Raw genomic sequence first — 27,525 nt, 5'->3', positions numbered from 1 at the left:
AGTCAAGTGAAGTCAGTGTTGCTGTTCGCTGTTCCCTGTTTGCTGCGTGCAAATCCCTTGCATGGGTTTCTGAGGGAGACGCCTGCATGAATTTCTAAAGGAGGACCAACCCTTCAGACTTAAAACAGCAGCACAACCCAGGAAGCTCACCCACTAGGGCTGACTATGGAAAGTACCTCCTGAGTAACAGCCCTAGAGAGACTGTAAAGTGGTAAGAAGTTGCGTTAACGCGCTCAGTTTTTGGTAACTGCCTGCTTATATTCTGGCAATCCCAGTAAAGTTGACTACTTGTATACAGGCAACCACAGTTGATGAATTGCTTTGTGTTTAATGGATAATTCTGGAGTCAGTAAAGCTTCTGCCTGACTATCGGATGAGTGCTGGCGGTTAGTCGCATAGTTCTCCTCGCCGACAGAGAAGTAGAGCTCGAGTTTCAGTCCAGCAGTGGGTTGCACTGAGGCTGTGAGTCTCCCCAGGAAGCAGCTGCTTAAGTGAACCAATGGAGCCTGCAGGGAGGTTTTTGTACGGGTCTGTATCACTGTGAGAGGGCTACCACCATAGTACTGGCAGTAATAATCTCCAGCATCACCTGCTTCAACCCGGCTGATGGTGAGAGTATAGTCACTGCCCGACCTAGCACCGCTGAAGCGGTCTGAGATCCCCGAGGCATGGGAGCTCGTGCTGTAGATGAGAAGCTTAGGAGATTTCCCTGATTTCTGTTGGTACCAGGCTATGCTACTACTAGTGTATGAACCGGCATTGCAGGTGATGGTGACGGTGTCTTGAGGAGACACCGTCAGGGACTCTGGAGTCTGAGTCAGCACAACATCCCCATTGGAGCCTGCATGAGAAACAAGAGAAAAGGAAAAATGTGAGAGTCTGTTGCTGTCTCCAATTTCATCCATCCGTCTCTTGCTTTTTGTGTGCCTCTTGCATTGTCCAAGTGTTGAGATCATAACATTTTTAACCCTGACCCCAAGATGTGGTTTGAAACCCATCTCTCCCCAAGGATGATTCTTACCCTGAACACCGAGCACGAGGAGCCAGAGGAGATGCGTGTGTGAGATCATCTTGGTCCTTGCAGACTGACAAGCATGAGCGTGTGCAGCATGGGAAGGAGCCATTTATCTGTGCCCTGAATAGGAGGGAAATGGCCTGGGGTGGAAACATGCAAAGTAGCTGCTGTGTCCAGCAGTGTTTTTCCTCAGCCATGGTGCAGGAAGACACCATGCGCAGCCCTTGTCTGAGCCTTGTGCTCCCGTGGCTGTCAGTGAGAATGAGACGCTCAGCTGAGAGCAGGCAACGGCCTTTCCTGTGCGTCAGCTCAGTGCCCAGGGCCAAGGAATTTGAGCTTCCAGGTGTTTAACTGCAGTGTTATGGGGGTTTGTCCTGGTATCTGGGCTCCTGCTGCCAGACCTGCTCGTCCTGGTGGGGCAGAGTCCATCAGTTGTTGGATGGTGGCAGGATTTCAGCAGACTGTCCAGTCTCATGAGATGGGGACTATGCTTCTGAACTGGGAAGGGACAGTTGATACTCATCCCAGATGATAAGTTTCCCCAGGCCGGATTGGTGCATCTTTTAAAATTAGGAGCACCTGGGACCATAATGGGCACTATCACAACTTAAATCATGACCATGACTCATTCTAATGGCTTTTGTGCTAAAGGAAGTATTGGGACCTTGATGCTGTTGGCGCTGGATTTACAACCCAGCCCCAATACCTTGCTCTGGGCATCCACGACCTTCACACCAACCACGCTTCCTCCAGTTGATAATAGGCAAATGTTACTGATGCACAGCGATAGGAAATAAGAGCAAATCAGGCAAAGTAAGTGAGATGATTACAACATACATTACTCAAATCACCCAGTGCCCAGAATATAGCCAAGGTGTGCGGTCCGTCTGTCCAGCCAGTATGTAAACACCACCTTGAGGTTCTTTGCTTGAATGTCCAACATCAGCAGCCTTGGAGGTCGGGGGCTGATGCCAACTGCCCACTTGCTGTGTTGAAAACTCCTCCTTTTGTGTTCTTTCTCCTCCAATGACTCTTCATCTTTGGGCATCATTCATTGGCCGTCTTGTGGTTTTCATGCTGTCCATGTTCCGTTTTGTCAGCCATAATCCTATTTTCATAAACCTATCACATACATACATCCTAAATTGGGCTTTACCAGTGTCCTCCTAAGTTGGTCTGTTCCCCCAAACCTGGAAGGCCCGAGGGCTTTTGCAAGTGGGCACTGTAACCCTGGAGCCAGGCCTACTCTATTATGAAAATAAAGTTTGGATGTTTTCAGTTTCCCAGGATCCATATATCCGTTGGCCGCAGACACCCTGTTTTCCCTGAAGTTGGTGAAACTGTGCAACAAAACTGGCTTTTATAAATCAGTTAACCCTTGCTGTTGCCCTGGGCCATTGTTCTAATCCAATATCTACTTTACCTATGAGCCAATTCCTAAAAGCGAACCTCTACATATCATTTTCTAGCCATCAGATGGTATCTCAGCTGGTGACCATTAGGAGAATGCCAGCCTGATCACAAGGCAAACACAGCTGTCGGGACGTTACACACCAATTTCAATGTCCTTGGAATCAGGCTTTCTGTCTTGAAGACAGGAAAGGTAGAGACGGATGGATTGTGTGATAGGTTTGCATGTAGCATAACCAATGGGCAAATGATTAGAAAGTGCAGGGCAGCAGAGGGGTGATTTAGCGAGGAGAGGCATCCTAGTATTAAAGCAAGCTGACAACACATTTCATGGTAATTGTTGTTTATTCGTTATGTGTCCAATCTGTGGGCAATAAGTTCAATGCACTAACATTTGTGTCAATCAGATATCCCATGTTAAGAGCGATGAGAAGTGAAATGTATATGCTTTGCTGATTTTTTTTTCTATAATTATACTGATTTTGATTAAAATAGGAAATTCTTAATCAATTCTGATATTAGTGTAGGTCCCTCTAGATCTCATATCATTTTCACTAACATGAAAGTACTGCAGACAGAAATCTACGTGTCTGAGAATAAGACGTGACAATGGCTATTTCATAAGGTCTTTGTAGCAACTTGCAGGAATAAAAACACTATGCATGTTGGTGCTTATTGAATTGTAATGCCTGAGCGCTTATGCTCTTTAATTCCTTTAATTTTGTACAACAGACTTGAGAACCAGGAGCTGCTTTTATTCCAACTCTGTAGATGAGTAGGAGATGCTTATGCCTTGCCTAGGGCACAGGGCCCGTCTGTGGATCATCCAAGACCTGAGGCCGGATCTGACACCATGCACCAGTCCCGAATCCCCAGGGCCCTCTCCTCCTCCTGTCTGGTGCCTGGGAAGCCCAAGCAGAACTGGCCAGATGGGAAAGGCCCTGTTCAGACAGGTCCCCATCTGCTCCTGGGAGCAGCACAGGCTGTGCTGTGACAGTGCTGGAAACGGCTGATACCCTGAGCAGGACACAAGGAAGTTCTTGTCCTGGTTTGAGCCCCGAGTAAGAGGGGAGCTCCCCTGTTGCTCACAGAAACACCATCCACTAGAATCGACTTCAATTCCGCTAATGGGATGATGAACTCTGCATCGATGTACATCCACTGGACTGGTCCAACTAAACAATATACTGTAGCCTGAGCTCTTTATTAGACCGCAGCATATTATTCATGTGAAAAAGTTCCTTGCCTCATCTTGTGAAGACACTGGGACAGAAAAGCGGAGGCACCTTGGCTGCCATGGCAGAAGCCCCTGTGCTGAGGGTGTTTCATTGCATCTCTCAAAATTTTCCCTCTCTGCAGAGATTGGACAAACCTTGAGGGAGACCTGGAGGGTGGGGTGAGGAGCTGGAGCCTGAGAGACGCCCAGCTGCTCTGTCCATGGGCAGCAGAGGGTTGCAGGAAGCAACTGCTTAAATGAGCTGATGAAGCCTTCAGGGAGGTTTTTGTACGGGTCTGTATTACTGTGTGAGGGGTTGCACCATTGTACTGACAGTAATAATTGCCAGCATCACCTGCTTCAACTCGGCTGATGATGAGAGTGTAGTCACTGCCCGACCTAGCACCACTGAACCGGTCTGAGATCCCAGAGGCACAGGAGCTCGTGCTGTAGATGAGAAGCTTAGGAGGTTGCCCTGATTTTTGAAGGAACCAGTCTATGCTACCACTGGTGTACGACCCCGCATTGCAGTTGATGGTGGCTGTCTCTCCAGGAGCCACCATCAGGGACTCTGGAGTCTGAGTCAGCACAACGTCCCCACTGGAACCTACATGAGAAATAAGATAAATGGAAAGGAAAAATGGGATAAGTATTTGCTGTCTCCAGTCTCATCCATCCATCTCTTGCTCTGAGGAGGCCTGTGGCAGTATCATCCTATTTTTACTTGGCCCCAAGCCATTGCATGTAACAAATCTCTCCTGCATTGTCCATTCTTACCCTGAACCCCGAGTACGAGGAGCCAGAGGAGATGTGTGTGTGAGATCATCTTGGTCCTCCGAGACTGGCAGGAACAAGTATGTGGAGCAAGGAAAGGAGCCGTTTATCTGTGCCCTGAATAAAAGGAGATGGCACAGGGCGGAAACATGCAAAGCAGCTGCTGTGTGTATCGGTGCGTTCCCTCAGCCCAGTGCAGAGAGTGCAGGAAGGGGCCATGCACAGCCCTTCTTTGAAGCTACACGTCCTGTGACTGTGAAAGATGCTCAGCTGAGAGCAGGCAAAGGCCCTTCCTCTCTGTTAGTTCAAAGCTCAGGGCCAGGAATTTGAGCTTCCAGGCATCTAACTTCATTTTCTAAGATCGTTGTCCTGGCAGCATGGCTCCTGCAGTGAAACCTGTTCTCTCTGGCTGCTGTGAATCTTTCATTTATTCTTAGCCTGCTTTTGATGCTGAGAGGTCCTGAATGTCCAGTCTCATCCGAAGGGGTTTGTGCCTTTTGCAGAAAGAAGGAGCAGTTAATGCTCATCCCAAATGATCAACTATCCCAGGCCAGGACCATGTCATCTTTTAGGATTAGGAATGCCTGGGAACATAATGGGTGCTATCACAATTTAAATGACGAGTCATTACAATGCTTTTCATTCTGAAGGGTTCATTGCTCTTTGATCGACTCTCAACCATTGAGAGTTAGGAGAGTCCCTGCTAATCCAAAACCAGATGTTGTTATTAGAAAATGACGTGCAGATTTCAAAGCTCTTACAATTAGCCTCTCTGTCTCAATTACAGGAAAGGTAGAGATGGATGACACGTGCAGTAGGTTTATATATACCACGATGGCTGGAGAAATAATTAGAAAGCAGGGGCTGGATCCGTAAGGAAGGGCATCCTGGAATTAGGGCAAGCCGGCAACGCCTGTGAGTTCATTGTATGATTCCACCGTTGTGTTTCATAAAAGATCTGGAATCTATGAGCAATAACCACGTAGCACTAAGTGTAATGAAATACTGTGTCTACTGATGATGAAGATTTTCAGGGTCATTTGGGGAAGAAGTGGATATGTACAAGGTGCTTATTTCTCTTACAGTTCTTCTGATTTGGAGAAATTGGAGAATATTATATTTAATTCCTGGCTTTGGGTAGGCCATCTCTAATGGAAACAACATGTCCCCTGGGTCAGAGAAGAATGTGCGACACTGGTAATACTACAAAGTCTTTGCACATGTTGGTGGCCTGCAGCACTGGAATAGCTGAGCACCTAGAGCTCTTTCCAGTCATTTAACTGCTATTTCAGGGAACGGCTTTGCTGCGACCAGGCTCCGGCAGCCCAACTTGTTCCCTCTGGCAGTTCAGATTCCATCTGTTGCTCTGAGACAGCCACTAGTGCCACTAGGGGAAGGATTTCACCCAAGATAATTGTAGTTTCTGTGCAGAGATTTGACAGCGTGTATCATTTCCGATTGTTTAGTAGGGAGTGAAGGGGAAGCAATGAAACGCCTGAAATGCAACACATGCCTAATTGTCAACTCAGCATTGCTAGAGTGTTACTGCCCTCTCCTGGATGCAACCACAAGTGCCTGGTCGTCTATCACGGATCAAATGTCCACACGTTGCCATATGGTGATGTTGTTACTACGCCGTGTTTTAGTACTTCCAAAAGGAAGTACTAAAACATGATGCAGTAACCACTTGTACTGCACCATATCAGTGGCTCATGGGAAGATTATCCTTCTACATCACTGTCACAATCAAATTAAGTACTGCCCATGCCATAAGCAAGAAATATATTAATCAAAAACAGTTTTAGTCTGCACTAGGTTAACTAAGAGTTAACTAACAAGAAGATAGTAACAGTTTTTTTGCTGCGCATGTCAAAAAGAGATTTATAACTGCGACACTAACTAGAAATTAAATTTAGCCTTCTGTGCTATACATAAATCATTATAATTGGTCAAAAAAACCCAAAGAGTAACCCTATGATAACACCCTAGCGAAGACCTCTAGATAATTGGCGATTCTAATTAAATTTGTGATGTGGAGAAAAGCAATTGGCTATTACACAAATAAAACCCGTCTTCACTTCCGTGTAGAACGGGAGACCTCCGCACACACACCTTAAAAACCTCTAAACGTATGTGTGAGAATAACTGACAAATTGATCACTTGTCAGTTTCCCCTGTCTCGACCCAATTCTCAGACGTAAATCGACGACCTGCCGGCCCGACCTTTTCTCTGCCCGACCCCCGAACTCTTATGCAGACCGACCTATTAACTATAAGTGATAACTAACCAAGTACCTCTGACCTCTGTTGTTCACAACCTTGACGGCATGAGTAAACAATCTTGCTTTACAACCGATAAGTGTCCGCCTAATTAATTCCACTCCATGCGTCACAAGTACCCGCCTGACGGACCCTTAACTGCCCGGGTGGGAGTCAGGGAGAGCTGCTGGCCAGCTGCCCTGGGTCCCGACAATCACCATATTGCTTGCTATACATGGGTAGCACCCCACTGCGGGGAAGTAGAAGGCAATCATGTGTAGGCCCATGTGATCTGCATGTCAGCATAGTGTACAGTGTGGTGACATAATGCTTCACTATGTCACTGTAGGGTGACATGTAGATGCACCGACTGACAGTTAATCTGTATTGGAAGGAGCCCTATGATGTATTTAGCCAGTTGACAGTGCAAGGAAGCTTTGGCTTTGCAATAACATAGGTCAACACGTGTCTGTAGCAAACTGGGCGGTTACTGCATGTAATGTTATTCCTGGGGTTCGAATGTTTCAGTGGGACACATTTCTTTGAGGAAAAGCAGCAGGAGAGGAGTAGGCTTGTGGTTGCCCTCATCGGTTCAGACCAGACTTGTGATATCAGCCTGCTCGGACCCAGCTGGTGGTTCCCTACTGTGACAGCGCTGACCAGGCTCTGCATACACTGCTGGGCTCGGTAGATACCTGGGACTGTAGCTCAGGGGATGGCAACCCCTGGCACATATACCAGAGCATGTCAAGTGGAGACATTCTGCTTGGCACCCCAGAGCTGGGCTGGGCTCTGAGCAGCCACCACTAGCCACAGAGCCCAGGCTATGCGCAGAAGGCAGCGGGGAAGATGCAAACCCTGCTGTGAGCAGCCCGGGCTCAGTGGCAGGCAGCAGCTGCTCAGTCTGGGTTGAAGGTGGCAGACAGCTGGGAGGCTGCAACTGGTGCACCAGGATCTGGAAACTGAGCTTGGGTCTGTGACCAGTGGTGACTACATGCTAGCCTTGGGGCACATGGTGGGGAAAGAGCTTGGCTTGTATCCCAGGCCTGGGGTAGCACTCTGGCTGCTGCTCCCAGTGCACTAGCTGGGAATGGAGCCGGCGGCTGTGGGGCAGGGCACAGGTTGGGATGGAGGGGCAGGGGAGGGCCCGGGCCCAGGACTTCTATGAATCTTAATCCACCCCGATTATGTCAGCCTGGTCCATAATCTCTGTTTTACACCACCTAGTACATTAATTAATTGTTCATGTTGTCCCTGGATTTATGACCCAGATACCTTGTCCCAGGCAGACCCAAACCCTCATACTCACCATGGCCTTTCCATTTGATAATAGGCAAATGTTATTGACACATATGTCTCTAGTGGGTTATGGAATAGAGAATATCCCACACAACTTACTGATTCCTTTGATGCACTGGCTGGGGAAATTTTCAACTAATTGCATGATTTCACAATGATTTCACACTTAATTTATACAACAGAATTTTATTTTAATAATTACCATAAACATCAAAAACCCGATAACTATATATATAAGGAACAATACTCTAATGCATTTCTTTAAAACAATTACAATTACAACTAACTATATAATTTGAATCAGAAAAGTTATTACTATATTATACTTGCAATCCTACAATTCTGAGAAGCCAAACACCTAGATATGGTTCATTCCTCAGTAGTACAATTTAATGGGCTGGCCTCAGTAGTACAGTTCACTGGGCTGGCCTCAGTAGTATGGTTCAATGGGTTGGCCTCAGCAGTGATAGGAACAAGTCCCCTTCCTCCAGTCCCACTCGAGCGTTCTGTGGCTTCAGCGTCAACTAAGAGATTCGTGTTCACGAAGAGGATGGTTCAGGTGATCAGTCTGGTCTGGACTACACTTGTGATTCTTCCTTCGTTGTTCTACAAGTGAGGTTACCTCCTAATTGGGACTGTGGATTACAGTTTTATTGAGTGAGTTGCCATCTTGGGCCCCTCCTACCCAAACCTGTCACCACTCTCAAATTTGGGCTTGGATCTTACTCAACAGGTTTTATGCCAGGTGGTCAGTTTGTCTTCCGCAACAGAATTTGTCTGCTGACTATTTAGTTTATCTTAACTTTTGCTTTGAAAGATTTTCCATACCACTGCGGTGACCTTTCTTTTACAACCCCCTTTCAAAAGGCCTCTAGGGTTTTGATCTCTTAGAATATTTGTTTAAGAGTTGTTTTTTCTGGCCCTTAGGATAACTTGTTAAAGGCCTGTAGAGATAAGATGGAGGAGTCAAGACTTTAAGCACGTTCCTTGTAAGGCCAGGTAAACAATGAACCTAGATAAGAAGATGAACCTCGCCTTTTTCTAAACTGGCTAATGGGCAACTATTACAAGCATTCGCACTATTACATTCAATATGACACACAGTGATAGCAAATAAGAGTAATGAAAACAATTCTATATCTACCAGTGCTGGGGCTGACATCACAGTCGAGGTACGTCTGGGCAGTGTGTGAACTTCACTCTGAGGTTCTCTCTTGAATGTCAGATGTCAGCAGCCTGGAGGTCAGAGGCCGAGCCCCGCTGCCCCCAGGGAGTGGGTTAGACGGGCTGGTGGTGTGCCCTCTGTCCGAGGTGGCCCTGGGTTCCCCTCCAGGGGACTCTTTGCTTCTCTGAAATCCCTTACTCTGTATTCTTTCCCTGTCCTGATGACTCTGAATTTCTGGCCATTGCTAACTGGTCTCCCTCTGTGGTCATCATACTGTCCATGTTTTGTCTGACAGCATCATTCTGTGTTTGACAAATCCATCACATGCACACATCCTAATTTGGGCTTTATCGGTCTTCTCCTAATTTGGTCTGTTCCCCCAAAGCTGGAAAGGCCAAGGGTCCTGCATTTGGGTGCTGTGACCTGGTGCCACCTTATCTTACGTTATGGAACTGAGTGGTACATGGCTTCAATTCCCAGCTTGAGCCATGTACCGTTGAGTCATGAGTCTCACACACAGTAGGCCTTGAAGAAACTTTGTCACAGACTGGGTTTTACAAATCAATTAACCCTTGCTGCTGCCGTGGACCACTATTTTAATGCATATCTGCTTTACCTGTGAGCCAATTCCCAAAAGCAAACCTCTATATACTATTTTCTAGCCATAAGTTAAGGCCTGGGGGATTTGGTATCTTCTCATAGAGCCAAAATGCCTTATACACAGAGGGAGGAAGAGCTGAGCACCGTGCAATGAGCCAGAACACAACATGGCAGAGTCAATGAACTAGGGAGAGAGTGATGCATAGGATGAAGTGCTCACAGGCTGGCAGATCCAGCCCATATGAGCAAGAAGTAACTGGTGTGAGGCAGTAAGCGTGTGCAGGAAGCAGCTGTTTGAGTGAGCAAGAGAAGCTGAACCCAGCAGGGAGGTTTTTGTCGTGGTCTGTATCACTGTGTGAGAGGGAAACTGCTATACTGCTGACAGTAATAGTCGCCAGCATCGCCTACTTCCACCCTGCTGATGGTGAGAGTGTAGTCACTACCCGACCTAGTGCCACTGAACCGGTCGGGGATCCCAGAGGGCCGCGAGTTTGTGCTGTAGATAAGAAGCTTAGGAGATTGTCCTGATTTCTGTTGGTACCAGGCAACGCTGCTACCACTGTATGTAACAGCTTTGCAGGTGATGGTGACGGTGTCTCCTGGTGACACTGCCAGGGACTCTGGAGTCTGGTTCATCACGATGTCCCCGCTGGAGCCTGCGTGGGGGAGAGAATTCACATAGACCAAATGTCAGGGATTAGGAACAAAATAAACTTGATTGTCACTGCATTGCTCTCTTTTCCTTTTATACTATTTAGTTGCCGAACATGCGTTCAGGCATTGCTGTTTCCAGCGTCTCTCGATCAGTGAATGAAACCCACCTATTTACGGGATATATTGATTGTGCCCCACAGCCAGAGACCTGAGTGAAAGTCACCACTGCTTCGGGCAGCATCAGGCTTTCCTAGTGTCTTAAAAGTCTCCCTGGGCTGTTGCTGTTCTTACCCTGAATCCAGAGCAGGATGAGCCAGAGGAGCTGAGTGTGAGACTTCATCCTGATGTTGCTCAGCTGAGTGCTATAAACTGATCAAGCACAAATGTTCCCCATTTATATCTGCTCCGAGCAGCAGGGGAAGGTCCCTGGGGTGGAAACATGCAAAGCAGCAGCTGGTGTAAATGTGCTCAGCCTGGGACCAGACACACCAGATGAAAGCCCCACACTGGCTGTGGTCCCCTCTCACTCAGTGGTGTGTGCCTGGGTGGGTATTTTTGAGTCATTCTTCTCCACACCCCCAGCCCCTGCCAAACTCCTCCTTCATCTTCCTTCTCCACTTCTCCCAATCTCTTTTTCCATCCCTACAGCTTAATTTCTCATTGAGTTCCCTAGTGCTTTCCCCTTGATACTGCAGTCACCTCCCCCGTGACCCACTGAACGTACATCTCATTCTGTCCTCAGTCCATGCAACATGCTGCTCATTTCTGTTGTTTCTTCCTCGACCTCCCTGGGTGTGCTGCTGTAGTAGAGGGGTTTCTGGCAAACACCTTCAAGGATGTACAGGTACTCTTCACCTCCGTTGTCTTCAACTCCCACCCCTAGCCTCAGCTCTGCCAACGCCCCCAGCCTCTTCCACCTCCTCGTCCACTCACCTCTGCACATCCCTCACTCACTCAATCCCTGACCTGCATGTGGGAACTGCCCACAGCCCCTCAGTAAGACTGCTTAAGACTTCTTGAAGGGTCCATGAAGGCGCTTCTCTGATAATACCATGTGTGCTGTCCTGCTGGAGGGTCTCTTTAATCTCCATAGATTCATAGATTCATAGATTCATAGATGTTAGGGTCGGAAGGGACCTCAATAGATCATCAAGTCCGACCCCCTGCATAAGAAGGAAAGAGTGCTGGGTCTAGATGACCCCAGCTAGATACTCGTCTAACCTCCTCTTGAAGACCCCCAGGGTAGGGGAGAGCACCACCTCCCTTGGGAGCCCGTTCCAGACCTTGGCCACTCGAACTGTGAAGAACTTCTTCCTAATGTCCAGTCTAAATCTGCTCTCTGCTAGCTTGTGGCCATTGTTTCTTGTAACCCCCGGGGGCGCCTTGGTGAATAAATCCTCACCAATTCCCTTCTGTGCCCCCGTGATGAACTTATAGGCAGCCACAAGGTCGCCTCTCAACCTTCTCTTGCGGAGGCTGAAAAGGTCCAGTTTCTCTAGTCTCTCCTCGTAGGGCTTGGTCTGCAGGCCCTTGACCATACGAGTTGCCCTTCGCTGTACCCTCTCCAGGTTATCCGCATCCTTCTTGAAGTGTGGCGCCCAGAATTGCACGCAGTACTCCAACTGCGGTCTGACCAACGCCCTATAGAGGGGAAGTATCACCTCCCTGGACCTATTTGTCATGCATCTGCTGATGCACGATAAAGTGCCATTGGCTTTTCTGATGGCTTCGTCACACTGCCGGCTCATGTTCAACTTGGAGTCCACTAGGACTCCAAGATCCCTTTCCACCTCTGTGCCACCCAGCAGGTCATTCCCTAGGCAGTAGGTGTGCTGGACATTTTTCCTCCCTAGGTGCAGCACTTTGCATTTCTCCTTGTTGAACTGCATCCTGTTGTTTTCTGCCCACTTGTCCAGCCTATCCAGGTCTGCCTGCAGCTGTTCCCTGCCCTCCGGCGTGTCCACTTCTCCCCATAGCTTTGTGTCATCTGCAAACTTGGACAGAGTACATTTGACTCCCTCGTCCAAGTCGCTGATGAAGACATTAAAGAGTATCGGTCCAAGGACCGAACCCTGCGGGACCCCACTGCCCACACCCTTCCAGGTCGAGACCGACCCATCTACCACGACTCTTTGGGTGCGACCCTCTAGCCAATTCGCCACCCACCGGACTGTGCAGTCATCCACATCACAGCCTCTTAATTTGTTCACCAGTATGGGGTGGGATACCGTATCAAAGGCCTTCCTGAAGTCCAGGTATACGACATCCACCCCTCCTCCTGTGTCCAGGCGTTTTGTAACCTGGTCATAGAAAGAGACTAGGTTGGTCAGGCACGATCTGCCCGCCACAAACCCATGCTGGTTTCCCCTCAGCATAATTTGCCCTGCCGGGCTCTCACATATGTGAGCCTTGATAATTTTTTCAAAGACTTTACCAAGGATGGAGGTGAGACTGACCGGCCTATAGTTGCCCGGGTCCTCCTTCCTCCCCTTTTTGAAAATGGGGACCACGTTAGCCCTTTTCTAGTCCTCCGGGACTTGGCCTGTGCGCCACGAGCGTTTGAATATTCCCGCCAGTGGCTCTGCAATGACGTCGGCCAGTGCCTTCAGCACCCTCGGATGGAGCCCATCCGGGCCTGCCGACTTAAAGGCATCCAGTTCTTCCAAGTGACTCTGCACCATCTCAGGATCTACGCATGGAAGTCTGGCGCCTTGCTGCTGCCTCTCTACAACCCCAGTGAGAGACTTGTCGTGCCCCTCGCTTAGGAACACTGAGGCAAAGAACTCGTTGAAGAGTTCAGCCTTGGCCCCCCTGTCTGTCACCAATTGTTTCTGCCCATTTAGCAGGGGTCCTATTCCTCCCTGGGCCTTCCTTTTACTCCCTATCTATCTAAAAAACAATTTCTTCAGGTTCTCATCCACCCATTTCCTGACCCTGACCAGGTCAGCCTGCATTGCCCTCCTGTCCTCAGGTATGGAGGCTTTAGCCCAGAGTGTGGTGTCATCAGTGAACTTGGCTGGTTTGCATCTGGGAGCAATGCCCCCATCATTAATGAAGATGTTAAATAATACAGGTCCAAGGACAGAGCCTTGGGGGACCCCACTTGTGACCGCACACCGTGACGATTGACTTCCATCAACCACCACCCTCTGGGTCCTACCACGGAGCCAATTCCCCAGCCAGCGGATCGTGGTGAGACCGAGGCCAGAGTTGGCCAGTTTTGCCAAGAGGTGATCATGGGATATGAGGTCAAAGGCTTTTTTAAAGTCAAGATAAATAACATCAATCTTTTCTCCCCATTCCGGTGGTAGGTCACCTGGTTGTAGAAGGAAATAAGATTGGTCAAGCAAGACCTACCCGCAACAAATTGGTGCTGGCTATCTCTCAGGATGCTGCCATCAGCCAGTCTTTTAAGGATGGCCGCTTTGATAATCTTTTCCAAGACCTTCCCCGGGATTGAGGTCAGGATGATAGGCCTGTAGTTTGCCGGATCCACTTTCCTCCCTTTCTTGAAGATAGGCACCACATTGGCCTTCTTCCAGTCTTCGGGTACTTAACCAGAGCGCCAGGAGTTCTTGAAGATCCGTGCCAGGGCTGGGCTATGATGCTTGCCAGCTCCTTGAGTACCCTGGGGTGTAAACTGTCAGGGCGGGCTGACTTGAATGTATCCAGCCTCTCAAGGTGTTCCTCCATGAGGTCAGCATTGTTATTCCCCTCCTTATCATATACTTATGGTAGGGAGGTTGAGAAGCTTGCAGTGTATCTCAACTCCTGCACCAACGTGTAAGGTACAGGCAGTCTGACCCTGTGCTTGGTGGCCATGGTGCTGCTGGAGGGGAAGGGCACCAATACCCTTGCATTGTGAAGAATGATAGTTTTGATAGGGATGATCCTGCCTGAGGCGAGATAATGCAGAATTGGCAGTGATTGTGGCCTACAGTTAACCCCAGGAAAATGTCAGGGAACATTCAAAACAATGGAACAATAGAACCATGAATTAAGATGATAATGGGGTAATCGTTGGGACTAATCTGGAAAGAGGAGAATTACGGAAAAAATATTCCAGGTTTGTAAGGCTGTACTATTGTATTCTTAGGCTCTATAAGCCGAAATGTTAATAACAAGCTTAGCTAACATTGATACTGGTGATGTCACTAAAGGGTTAAGTAGCCTAAGTCAAGTGAAGTCAGTGTTGCTGTTCGCTGTTCCCTGTTTGCTGCGTGCAAATCCCTTGCATGGGTTTCTGAGGGAGACGCCTGCATGAATTTCTAAAGGAGGACCAACCCTTCAACCGCACAACCCAGGAAGCTCACCCACTAGGGCTGACTATGGAAAGTACCTCCTGAGTAACAGCCCTAGAGAGACTGTAAAGTGGTAAGAAGTTGCGTTAACGCGCTCAGTTTTTGGTAACTGCCTGCTTATATTCTGGCAATCCCAGTAAAGTTGACTACTTGTATACAGGCAACCACAGTTGATGAATTGCTTTGTGTTTAATGGATAATTCTGGAGTCAGTAAAGCTTCTGCCTGACTATCGGATGAGTGCTGGCGGTTAGTCGCATAGTTCTCCTCGCCGACAGAGAAGTAGAGCTCGAGTTTCAGCCCAGCAGTGGGTTGCACTGAGGCTGTGAGTCTCCCCAGGAAGCAGCTGCTTAAGTGAACCAATGGAGCCTGCAGGGAGGTTTTTGTACGGGTCTGTATCACTGTGAGAGGGGTATTACCATGGTACTGACAGTAATAATCTCCAGCATCACCTGCTTCAACCCGGCTGATGGTGAGAGTGTAGTCACTGCCCGACCTAGCACCACTGAAGCGGTCTGAGATCCCCGAGGCACAGGAGCTCGTGCTGTAGATGAGAAGCTTAGGAGATTTCCCTGATTTCTGTTGGTACCAGGCTATGCTACTACTAGTGTATGAACCGGCATTGCAGGTGATGGTGACGGTGTCTTGAGGAGACACCGTCAGGGACTCTGGAGTCTGAGTCAGCACAACGTCCCCATTGGAGCCTGCATGAGAAACAAGAGAAAAGGAAAAATGTGAGAGTCTGTTGCTGTCTCCAATTTCATCCATCCGTCTCTTGCTTTTTGTGTGCCTCTTGCATTGTCCAAGTGTTGAGATCATCACATTTTGTACTCCAGCCCCAAGATGTAGGTTGAAACCCATTTCTCCATTGTTAGTTCTTACCCTGAACCCCGAGCACAAGGAGCCAGAGAAGATGTGCGTGTGAGATCATCTTGGTCCTTGCAGACTGACAGGCACAAGTGTGTGCAGTATGGAAACGAGGCATTTATCTGTGCCCTGAATAGGAGGGAACCGGCCCGTGGGTGGAAACATGCAAAGTGTGTAACTGTGCGTTCCCCCGGCTGCAGTGCTTGATGCAAAACACCATGCCTAACCCTTGTCTGAGCCTTGTGCTCCCGTGGCTGGCAGTGAGATTGAGATGCTGAGCTGCGAGCCCGCAACGGCCCTTCCTGTGAGTCAGCTCAGTGCCCAGGGCTGAGGAATTTGAGCTTCCAGGTGTGTGACTGAAGTGTTATGGGGGTTTGTCCTGACAGCTTTGCCCCTGCAACCAGACCTGTCCATTATCATGTGGCAGAGCCCATGATTTGTTTTGGGATTGTCTTTGGTGCCGAGAGGGGCCGGCTTTCACCAGAAAGCCCAGCTCATCAGATGACAGTTGTGCTTTTGCACAAGGAATGGGTAGTTAGTACTCCCAAATCATAAATTCTCCCAATCCAGGACTGAGTCATCATTTAGGATTAAGAAGGCCTGGGAATGTAATGGCATTCTCCAGACTAAACATCGTAACACATTGCAATTTATGTGATGAGACAGAATAACAGCTTGCATGTGAAAGGAAGCATTGGGACCTTGATGCTTTCTTAGCTGCTGAGAGTTAGGAGAATTTGATTCACAGCCGAACACCGTCATCAGAAAATCAGACAGTGGCAATGGACTGGGAATCAGCCTCCCTTGTCTTGATCACAGGAAAGACAGAGACTGATGAAATGTGGAGGAGGTTTTTATTTATTATAATTGATGGACAAATTATAGAAACTAGAGGTTAAGTCTGGAAGGAAAAATTAGTGGAAACCGGCGCTATATTTCATTGAATTTTAGAGAACTACAATTGGCAGGGACCTCAGGAGGTCACATCTAGTCCAAGCCCCTGCTCAAAGCAGGACCATCCTCAACTAGATCATCCCAGCCAAGATCTGATCTAGCCAGGTCTTAAAAACCTTCAAGGATGCAGATTCCACAACCCCTCTGGGTAATCTGTTCCAGTGCTTTGGTACCCTCCTGTTGAGAGAGTTTTTTTTCTAATATCTGCCCTAAACTTCCCTTGCTGCAACTCGAGACCATTGCTCTTTGTTCTGTCATCTGCCACCACTGAGCTCAGTCTCCAACATGCTTGAAAAACTTCCTGGCTAGCCTGTGCAGTGCTGTATTGCTCTCCCAGAAGACTGAAATGATTGATGTCTCCCATGAGAACCAGGGTCTGTGATCTGGAAACTTCTGCTAGCTATTTGATGCAAGTCTTATCCACCTCATCCTCCTGGTTTGGCAGTCTGTAGCAGACACCCACTGCAACTTCATCCTTGTTGCTCTCCCCTATGACTCCAGCTCGGAGACTTTCAACAGGCTGATCCCCTTTGCAGTAATGACATTGTATGTACAATGCAGTGTAGAAGTAACTTGCCAAATTGAGGAAGAAGAGCATGTGTAAAGTATTACTGCTGTCTGTTGGATGGGATTAGAAGTACCAAATACCATGTATCATGTCTGACTCAGGTTGAAGTTACATATGACATTTGGACTGGGCTAAACCTGAATGTTTGGTAGTATTAAAGTTAGAGCATGCTGTGAACAGCTGCACATTAATGGTTGATATTGTTTCTGGCACAGCTCTGACTTGGCACTAGTGGGCTGGCAAGCAGGGGTGTGACTAGGAGCCAGGACACCTGGGCTCTATCCCTGCTCTGATGGGAAGCAAAGGGGCTGGGAGTGGTGCATCCTGGGATGCTGGAGGACAACAAATTGATTGTTTTATTTCTGTGGAGTAGACTGAAGTTACCTAACACAAGCTAGGTAGCAGTGACCAGAGTTAATCCTCATTCAAAGTGGAGTAACTTTGAGACACTCAGATGGCACTTAGCATGAGTTAATGAGTATTAACGAATAGATGCTTGCATTTTAAATGTTTTTAGTATGGTCCAAGTACAATATGTAACATCACCCACTGAGTTTATTAGATACTTGAAGAAACATCTTGTTGTATAGAGTCAGCTGATGGGACCAGAAGTGGGCCATAAATCATCAGTTTAAAATCTGGCCCAGTGTATCAATTCACTGTTCAGACCCTGGGGAATTTTGTGTCTTCCTCAGGAGACGGCACACCTTGGGGACTGATGGGGGAACAGCATAATAATTCAGTACACATGAGGCCAGGAGATACTGGACAGGGACAGAGGGACTGGGCGATGCAGGAGCTGCTTTTATTTGCAGTGTGTGAGATGCAACGTGTGAGATGAGTGAGAGGGGCTTAGAGCATTGCCAAGGGCACAGTGGCCTTTGGTGACCCATTTCTGCTGTGGATATTTCCCATGCTTCTGGGTTTTGCTAGTTGCCACATGGGCTGGGAAGGAATTTTTGCGTCCTGTTGCTATGTGGGTGAGGGGTGTGTGTGTGTGTGTGTGTGTGTGTGTGTTTCTTCTTCTTCACCTTCCTCAGATGTATTGGGTGTTGGCTGGACCTGGAATGTGGGCTGTGGAGCTAGAGCATCCCAGGTGCTTGGCCTGGATGCAGCAGATGGTTGCACTGAGGCTGTGCCTCCCGACAGGAAGCAACTCTTAAATTAAACTAAACCACACAGGGAGGTTTTTGTACTGGTTTACATTGCTGTGTGAGAGGAACTGTATTATCGTATTGACAGTAATAATCTCCAGTATCATTTACTTCAACCCAGTAATTGTGAGGGTGTAGTCACTCTCTGACCTAGTGCCACCAAACCAGTTTGGGATCCTGGTGAGACTGGTATTTGTACTGTAGAGAAGGAGTTTAGGAGATTGTCTTGGCTTCTGTTGGTACCAGGCAGTACTACTACTGCTGTATGGATCACCTTTGCATTTGATGGTGAGTGTCACCAAGAGGCACCAGCAGGGATTCTGGAGTCTGAATCAGCACAAGATCCCCTCTAGACCCTGCATGAGAAATAAGATAAAAGGAAAAATAAGAGCTATTAATGTCTCCAATATTATCTGTCCACTACTTGCTTTTCACGTGCCTATTACAGTGTTGTGGTGTCTGGGTGTCAATGTAATCATATTTTCAATCCTAGCACCAAGTCATTGTTTGAAAAAAACCTCTCCTCCTTTTGATTCTTATCCTGAATCCCACGCACAAGGAGCTAGAGATGTGCTTGCGAGATCATCTTGGTTCTTGCAGGCTGGCAGGCACAAGCATGCACGCCATAGAAAGGAGCCATTTACCTATGGGCTGAGCAGGAGGGAAATGGCTTGGGGGGGAAGGGGGGGACATATGCAAAGCAGCTGCTGTGTGTGGCAATGTGTTTCTTCAGCTCTGATGCAGAATGCAGGAAGGGGCTAGTGCCCTGGTGGCTAGCAATGAGCAGGCAATGGCCAGCTGAGAGTAGGCATTGGCCCTTCCTCTCCATTAGCTCAATTCCCAGGTCCAAGGAGTGTGAGTTCCCAGGCATTTGGCTCCAGTATCATGGGGAGCTGTTGTGGGAACTGGGCCCCTAAAGCCGAACACCTTCACTCTGGTGGGACCTCCAGAATCCATGCATTGTTCTGAGTTGGCCATGGATGCTTCCAGGTGAAGGGTTTCATCCACAGTATCCAGTCTAGTCAGATGGGGATTGTGCTATCTCCAGAAAAGGGGCAGGTGTCAGATTCAGCCCGAATGGTTCAGCATTGGGAAAAATAACCCTGAAAATCAGAATGTGCATGAATCCAGCCTTTTTTCTCTGCAGCACTTGCATATAATAACCCTCTATACTTATTTGAGTTGTGAATATGGCTTAAGCTTTCTGGAAGTTTACTTTTAGGAGCTTGTTGACTTTTCATTAAATATCAATAGAGAAATGGGGTAAGGAAAATGTGAGTTGGAGATTTTTTAAGTAAGAAAATGCTCCTAGAAAGCTCCTACAAAGCCAACCTGTGGCTATCACCAGAAGCTGGTCTGGGGAGAGAGGGGCAAAGGATAAGAGCTTATTTAAAATGCAACATGGTAGGTGGCTGGGTTATGGGAGAAACATGTATTTGTCAAGAACTGAAATGCAACATGTACCAAATTGGGGAAACAGAGCATGTATATTCCTGTCCTCTGTTGGATGGAAGGAGAAATGCTCAATGCTAACATATGGCATCTATCACCTCTTACTACAAGTCCATGGGTATATGAAGAAGCTTAGTGTTGTATAAAGCCAGCTGGCATTTCCTAGCTGGCCATGGATTTGCTACAACATAATTTACCATCTATGGGTTCTCTTATGAGAGAAGTCAGCCCTGGTCTGTAGCAAACCAGACCATAACTGCAAAGAACGTTATTACGGGGGCTGGGATATTTTAGCAAGACACGTTTCTTAGGGAAAAGCAGCAGGAGAGGACTGAGCCTGTGGGTTGCCCTCACTGGTTCTCAAATCCAAATTGCAACATCATCTTGCTCAGAACAGTTTTGAACACTCCCCACGGTTTCTGCATTGACCAGGCTCTGTACAACGCTGGGCTTGGCAGACCTGGTGCACTTCTGCTCCATCGGAGGTGCAGCGACACACAGGCATCGCATGGTCTTTCATTCTTTCCTCATCTATAACAATGTCTTTTTAACATGCTGTGACTTTTTGTAGTGCAGAGTGAGAAAGCGTGGCAGAAAGGCTACCCTGGCATCCACATCTGTCTTTCTTTACTGTCTGAGGTGAAGTTGCCCATGTTCATTGATCAAAACCAAGACCTATAAACACAGTGGGGTAGACATTTTGCCCTCAAGCTTATGTAACAGAAGCAGAGAAATAATGTGGTTGTGGTGTTTGAGGATCTGAAGCTTAGGTTTGAGGACCTAAGCTGTCAGGGCCCCTCAGTACCAGGCACAGAGACTGGTGCATTATTGCCATTCCTGCATGAGTATTGTTCTGGGCTGTGAACCTTTTCTGCTGTGTCTGCTCCTGGAGCTAGGCTGACCGCAGAGAACATCTGAGGGACCAAACCTGGACCCATTTGGATCTGTAGGAGCTTTGTAAAGATTTGAAAGGGAGAAGAAATAGGTCTGTCATAGGACCTGCTCCCAGGAAGCCATAGCATTGCCTGGGGCCCATTTTATTCTTCCCAGTCTGGTATCCCAGGATACCAGCCTTTTTTCTCTTTCTTTGCTATGCCTTCAAGTTACCTATCTGCTAATTAGGGAAGCAGTCCCCAGTGTCTGTCCATGGATTTAATGAGTTCTGGCTCTGCCTAGCTCACCAATACCATGGGTCCCCTCTCAGAAAGCTCAGTCAGCCTCTGGATGATACTTGTGAGTAACTTACCCAAATTTTAGCTAGTAATGTAGGATGAAGTTACCTAGAGACATGTCAAAAGGCTACCAAGCCATTTCTGTTTGCTCTGGGATTTTCTTTTGATACTTCTCTGACTTGTACCTCCTCTCCATGCCTACCCCCTCCAAGCAATAACGCTGTCCATTATACCAAACCTTGCTGGATCTGCTTGGAGGGATTAGGTATGTTTTGTAGCCCCCACCCCCTCAGTGGTCTAAGGGAAGATACTGTTAATGCTTCAGGCTAAATGAAGGACTCCAGAATCTCATGGTGGGTTAAGCACCCTTGGAGTCTGCAAGGCCTGTGTTCCCCGGGAGGTTCAGAGCCTGGACAAAGACTAGCCCTGAGTGGTGGCAGCGGTTACCCCAGGCTTGTGGGTGTGCTCCAGGAAGGGGGTGGCCAGAAGCTGGCAGCCCTGGAGAAGCATCCAAAGCTTGGTTTTGGTTGGGTGCAGTGAGGTGGGTGACTTGGTACAAGAGCACCCCTACTGCCCTGCCACACAGGCATGGGGTTTTCTACTCAATTAGCCAGCTTGTTCTCCCAAGTATTACCCTGAAGCTTTCCAGCCCCTGACTTGGCTCCTGTGGCTGCTGGCTCATCTGAAGTCTTGCTTCTTTGGGCTATAAAAGTCAGAGTCTTAAAGGCACCTACTCCCCTCTTGCTTCTCATCTGTCTGGAGGTAACAGGGCTAGGGTTCCCTGTTACAGGACCTTAAACCTTTACACTTATGCATAGTCCAGTGTGCTAATTCATAGTTCAGGCCCCCAAAAAGCATCTTTAGCTGTCAATGCAGGTATGCATTAGGAGCCAGTGTTGGTATACTTAGGACTGGGGGTACTGAATATCCCAACACAGCTCAGGTACACCTTGATCTGCTGAGTATAGTGCAATGAATCAGTGCATGTGGTAGTGGGAAGTAATGGATTGAAGGGGACAGAGACCCATAGAGTGAAGTTCTAGATGCCTGGCACAGCTTGTGCATTGATTATGTGCAGTGAGTGTGTGCAGGAAGCAGCTGTTGGATGAGCAACAGAAGATGATCCAGCAGGCAGATTTTTGCACTGGTCTGCATCACTGCGTGAAAGGGAAGCTGTCATGCTGCTGACAGTAATAACCCCCAGCATCACCTGCTTCAACCAGCTAATGGTGAGAGTATAGTCACTGCCGGAGCTAGTGTCTCTGAACTGGTCTGGGATCCCAGAGGGATGCTGAGAAGTTTTATAGATAAGAACTTTAGGGGGTTGTCCTGATTTCTGTTGGTGCCAGATTAGTGTAAGTAGCACTGTATGTAACAACTTTGCAGATGATGGTGATGATGTTTCCTGGCGACACTGCCAGGGACTCCAGAGTCTGATTCTTCACAATGTTCCTGCTGGAGCCTGGATGGGGGACAGAGAATATCAAATAGACAGAAAGTCAGGGAATATGAACAAAATATATAAGCGGAAAATCACTACATTGCTCTCATTTGTCTTTATATAATTTAGTTGCTGCAGGTATGAATTCAGTTATAGCTGTTTCCAGAGTTCTTCTTGACCTGAGACTGAAACCCATCTATTTATGTTATATATTTATTGCACCCCACAGCCAGGGACCTGGCATTTAAAGTCATCACTGCTGAAGGAAGTAGCAGCCTTCCCAAGGCTCTTAAAATTTTCCCTCTATTGTTGTTGTTCTTACCCTGAATCCAGAGCAGGAGGAACCACAGGGGGGTGGTGAAACACTGGAACAGGTTACCCAGGGAGATTGTGAAATCTCCATCCTTGGAGGTTTTGAACACCTGGGTAGACAAAGATTTTGGCTGGGATGATATAGTTTGGATGGGCCTGCTTTGAACTGTAGTTTTCTATGGGCTCCCCAGGGCTGAGTGAATGTAGGCAGTATGGATAACATCAGCAGGAAAGATGCAGTGGCTTGAGTGTCAGTATGGGCTACCCAAATATGAGCTTGCCAGGAAGGTGGGTATATAGTGCATTGCTAGTCCACGCTGAAGCCTGCCCTGCAACATCTTTGTTGCTCTGGTTTTCCTCTTGCCTAGATAAAAGTTACCCTGGTCATGATTCTGTGGTTTGGTAGTGAAAGAATGACGTAGCTATGATGGTTTTGAAATTTCAGCAAATGGAAAACAATTTGCACCTGTAGAACGGCTTGAGAATGGACTTGATTCTTCTTTTGGGGGGGTTTTGTCCAGCCATTACACCAGTTTTCAGCTAATGTAACTCTATTGCATCCAACTGAATGAAAGGCCTGAAAACTAGAGCCATGTGAAGCTTCGACAGCTGTTTCATTTTGACACTGTTTCGACTTGTTTTGAGCTCGAAACAGTGAAATCGAAATGAAACGAAGGGCTTCGAAACAGCCTCAAAATGACACGAGGGCAGCCAAAATGTTTCGAAAGTTTCGAAATGTTTCGAATTTCAAACCGTGGGGAGCACAACCCTTGCTCTTCCTACCTCCCACCAGTGGCCTGTGCTCTGTGAGGCTGGCAGAGCCAATGGGAGTGCAGTGCCGGTTCTGCCCACCTCCCGCCACTGGGCTGTGCTCCTATCGGCTTTGCCAGCCCCATGGAGCTCAGCCCGGTGGCAGAAGTGCTGTGCCCTGCCTCCCACCACCAGACTGAGTTCCACAAGGCTGCAAGCTGCTGGTAACTGAGCCCGGTGGTGAGAAGCACCTCCTGCTGCTGGGCTCAGTTCCCAGCCAATTGTAGTGCTGGGGAACTCAGCCGGGCTGGGGGAAGTGCCTCCTCCAGCCCAGCTGAGTTCCCCAGCACTGCGATGGGCTAGGAACTCAATTGGGTTGGAGGATGGGTTTCCTCTGGCCGGGCTGAGTTCCCCAGCACTGTGATGGGCTGGGAACTCAGCCTAGCTGGAGGAGATGCTTCCCCCAGCTGGGCTCAGTTCTTCAACACTGGGTCCCAGGAGGCAGAAGCAGCATCCTGTGATCTGGCAGGCAGACCAGGCCCTTCCTACACCCCTGGGAGGTCTTCAGGGGCTCTGCTGGACTCCTCCAGGGGGTGCGGGCCCCCCCATCTGCCTGCCAGATCACAGGACGCTGCTCCTGCTCCTGCTCCCCAGCTCCAGCTTGTCAGCAGCCTGAGGTGCAGTTTCCTAGAAACCTCTGCACCTATCTCCTTGTAACTTGGCAGGATTCATGCTCACAGATGGGGGTATGATTTCTGCAAGTTTCATTGCAATCGGGCAAGGAATGACACAATTCTAGCCTGTTTTGTGTTTCCCCATTATAGCCCAAGGGCAAAACGTTGAAACAGTGAAACCGTGTCGACAAAACAGAACAGAACAGAACAGTGCTTTCAAAACGAAACGAAGCTCGAAACAAAACACTGTTCCATCAAAACGGATGTTGAAGCACAACGCTGCTGTTTCGCACAGCCCTACTGAAAACCAGCCGTTGCACCACAGTGGTAAATTAGCTCCTGTGATCAGTAGGGTAACTAGGGTGGGCAATGGGAGGACCTACCCCAGTCACTGACTGTGAGCGGGCACTATAAGCCAGTTTGCCAGGTAGGGGAAGTCTTGCACTACTCCTGCCTGGCCATAGGAGCAGCACCATACCGATCAATATATTTGGGGTATGGCGTGGGGGATAGCAGAATAGTGCTCTACCCGCCCTCCCACCACTGGCTGAGGGTCCATTTGTGTTCATGCTTGCCACTTCTTGTAGCTCTTTTTCCAGTCAATGTTTAAAGGTTTCTGGAAGATTTGCAGCAGGATTCAGGTTTTGCTTTACTATTCAGGCACAGAGTGTATTTGTACCAGAAGAGAGACTGAAAGGCTGGTGACTACTTTGAGAGTAAGGGACTTGATTTTATCATCTTGTCTTCTCTATGTATCCATTTATAACTGTTCAAATCAGGTGAGAGATGCTGTTCTGGTTGTCTGGCAGCATTTCCACCCTTGGTTACACAGGGGTTCATGCTAGCTCAGGGGACCAGGCAAAGGAGAACCCAGCACTGTCATTGAAAGACTTTGGCAACTCCAGGGATGTAATTTTTAGAAGCTGGTGGCAAGCCCCAAACCTGCTCATCTCTGGCAGTTAGGTTGTTTTTATAGATTATTTTCCACTTCTGCTTTGAGCCCTGGGGGCCTCAATGACTTTTCACACACCCAGGATCAGAGACAGCTGCCCCGTGTACAGCTACTGGAAATTGTCATCTACTTCCTCACTCAAAAGTAGGGTTTCATCAAAATCACAGGGTGTCTGTATGTACTGACATGGGTGCTTTCTTTTGTTATAACTGGTCATGCTTACAACTTTTGCTTTGGGAAAACTTGAAACAAACCAATGAGAGAGTCAATTTTGGGGGGGGGGGGAAATAACTCTTTTGTGTGTCCTTCAAAAATCCTTCTGTCCTCCTGTTTAAGATTACAGGATGAATGGTGCCTGGAAGGATTCAAGTATTTATTTGATTCCTTGTCTTTTTGTAACTTTTAACTTGAATCTAGATTTAAGTGTATACAACTATCTGACGCTGTGTGATTTTAGCTTGCGCTCGCACATCTATAGTCCCAGGAATTTAGCCAGCAAGGGAACTGTAATAGCGAAAGCTTAGCACCATGGGCTTCAGTGCTGGCTACCTGCCTCACTGGAGACCTTAGGCATATATTGTGTTACCAGCCCATGTTACAAACTGTGTTGCCACATCTTCCCTGCTTTGGAGCCCCATGCTTGGGAAATGAAAGCTACCTGGATGTGTTGACCTCTGCTCTGATCACACTTTCATTCTGCTGTATACATACAATCTGCCTATCAACCCTTGCAGAACTGTGGTTGGAAATATAAAATCCAGAAAGACAAAATTTCCAGATAGCCTGAGAAGTTGCCCCTCTGACAGAGAGAACAGAATAAAAAGTAATATAAGCTTCAGTCTTGGGGCTATTGTGTGGCAGCAGGTGAAGAAATGAACAGAAATAACAAGATTGCGGAGGGAAGAATAAGTGAGAAGTGTGAGATTTCTTCCTGGAGGCTGTCTCTTGAAAGGAAGCAAGAGTTAGAGTTTAATAGATGGTGTGAGGGCAGAAGGCAGCTGGACTAACAGAGGAACAGAAACTGCAGAAGCCCAGGGAGGTTTTTGTGCTGGTCTGTAGCACTGTGAGACCCGCTGCTACCTTGCTGACAGTAATAATCTGCAGCATCTCCAGCTTCCACCCGGCTGATGGTGAAAGTGAAGTCGGTGCCAGACCCACTGCCACTGAACCGGTCGGGGATCCCGGAGGGGCGGGTATTTGTGTAGTAGAGAAGAAGCTTAGGAGCCTGCCCTGGTTTCTGCTGGTACAAGGCCATGCTGCTGCTAACACTGGAGCTGGTTTTGCACTTGATGGTGACTGTGTCTCCTGGGGACACTGCCAGGGACTCTGGAGTCTGAGTCACAACAATCTCCCCGCTGGAGCCTGCATGGGTTAACAAAGGCAACACGAAAAGAACATTAGAAAATTCAACAGAAGTAATATCAGCAAAGAAACATTACTTTACATTTTTTATTTTAGAAAAAGTATTTGTAGTTTTGCTCTTAGATAGTCAATAGTATGGGAATGATTTTGCCTTGAAGAAGTAAATCCACCCATCTATAAAATGCAGGAATCACCACCAAATTTTTGCTAGCAAATAAAATGTTGTATTAATATTCCTCCTGTGCCAGTTCTTACCGTGCACCCAGAGCACGAGGAGCCAGAGGAGCTGAGTCTGCCACAGCATCTTGCTGCTTCTGCACCGACTGACACGGAGCTGAGAGACACCAAGCGTTAAACCGGCCCCTTTATATCTGCTTTCCAGAGCAGGGCACAGTCACCAGGACAGCTGTATGCAAAGCAGCAGCCTTAATGTCAATGTGGCTTCTCTGGGGCTCAGGGCAGAGACGCAGGGAAGGGGCTAGAGACAGCCTGGAGCTACGAGTAAGAAACCTATTCACTGGCAGTGAGGATAGCACAGACACGTGGTGGCAGCCATGCCATGCAACTGATTCTTCTGTCTTACAGCTGTAGCTGCACAGTGTTGTCACCCAGTTGCGTTCCACAGACCTACCTCTCCTGTGCTCTGGTGCCAACTTCAGCCACATGCTGTTTTACACCTGCTGGACATCCCCACTCTGCTGCACTGGGAACCATCTCTGTCTCCACTGTGCTGGCCCAGTAGAGATGAGTTTCTGGCCAATGCCTTCAAACCTCTGGAGCAGTCCCTCACCACCCTTGTCTCATAGTGCCACTCCATAATCTCAGCTCTGTCTGTGTCCTTAGGCTTTTCCGCCTTCTTGTCAGCTGCTCATGCATTCATTTTTGTGTCTTCAGTCTCCCCCACCCTCCCTGCGACATGCTCATAACATCTACCCCCAGCTCTTCTGTATGACTGCTTCTATGCCTATGATGGGATTCTTCTGATTATGTCCCATCCTGATGCCAAAGGATCTTTCTTATCTCAATTAACATCATATTTTGCATCCTAGGATTATGCCATCAGTTTAGGATCCCTCTGGGGTAGAGAAGGTGATGGTCTAGAACAGAGGTGGGCAATTTTGGGCAGAGGATCATTTACCAAGTTTTGGCAAGGTGTTGAGGGCCGCATGGGTAGC

At 48.0% G+C, this 27,525-nt stretch overlaps 3 gene segments (V, D, J or C); all 3 read right to left on the bottom strand.

The window, feature by feature from the left end:
* Positions 1–284: 284 nt before the first annotated feature.
* Positions 285–1,080, bottom strand: LOC132248900 (immunoglobulin kappa variable 3-20-like). The segment is given in 2 exon segments: positions 285–841; positions 1,022–1,080. Coding segments are annotated over 2 exon segments (606 nt in total).
* Positions 1,081–9,975: 8,895 nt separating this feature from the next.
* On the bottom strand, positions 9,976–10,742 carry LOC106737381 (immunoglobulin kappa variable 3-20-like). The segment is given in 2 exon segments: positions 9,976–10,394; positions 10,684–10,742. Coding segments are annotated over 2 exon segments (357 nt in total).
* Positions 10,743–14,418: 3,676 nt separating this feature from the next.
* On the bottom strand, positions 14,419–26,675 carry LOC106737509 (immunoglobulin kappa variable 3-20-like). The segment is given in 4 exon segments: positions 14,419–14,423; positions 15,112–15,396; positions 26,051–26,350; positions 26,606–26,675. Coding segments are annotated over 4 exon segments (639 nt in total).
* Between the last annotated feature and the right edge of the window lie 850 nt (positions 26,676–27,525).

Source organism: Alligator mississippiensis, chromosome 2 (genome assembly GCF_030867095.1).
Source record: "Alligator mississippiensis isolate rAllMis1 chromosome 2, rAllMis1, whole genome shotgun sequence".
Classification (NCBI taxonomy): Eukaryota; Metazoa; Chordata; order Crocodylia; family Alligatoridae; genus Alligator; species Alligator mississippiensis.
Note: the sequence above shows the minus strand (reverse complement) of the source record. Positions and strands in the feature narration are given on the sequence as shown.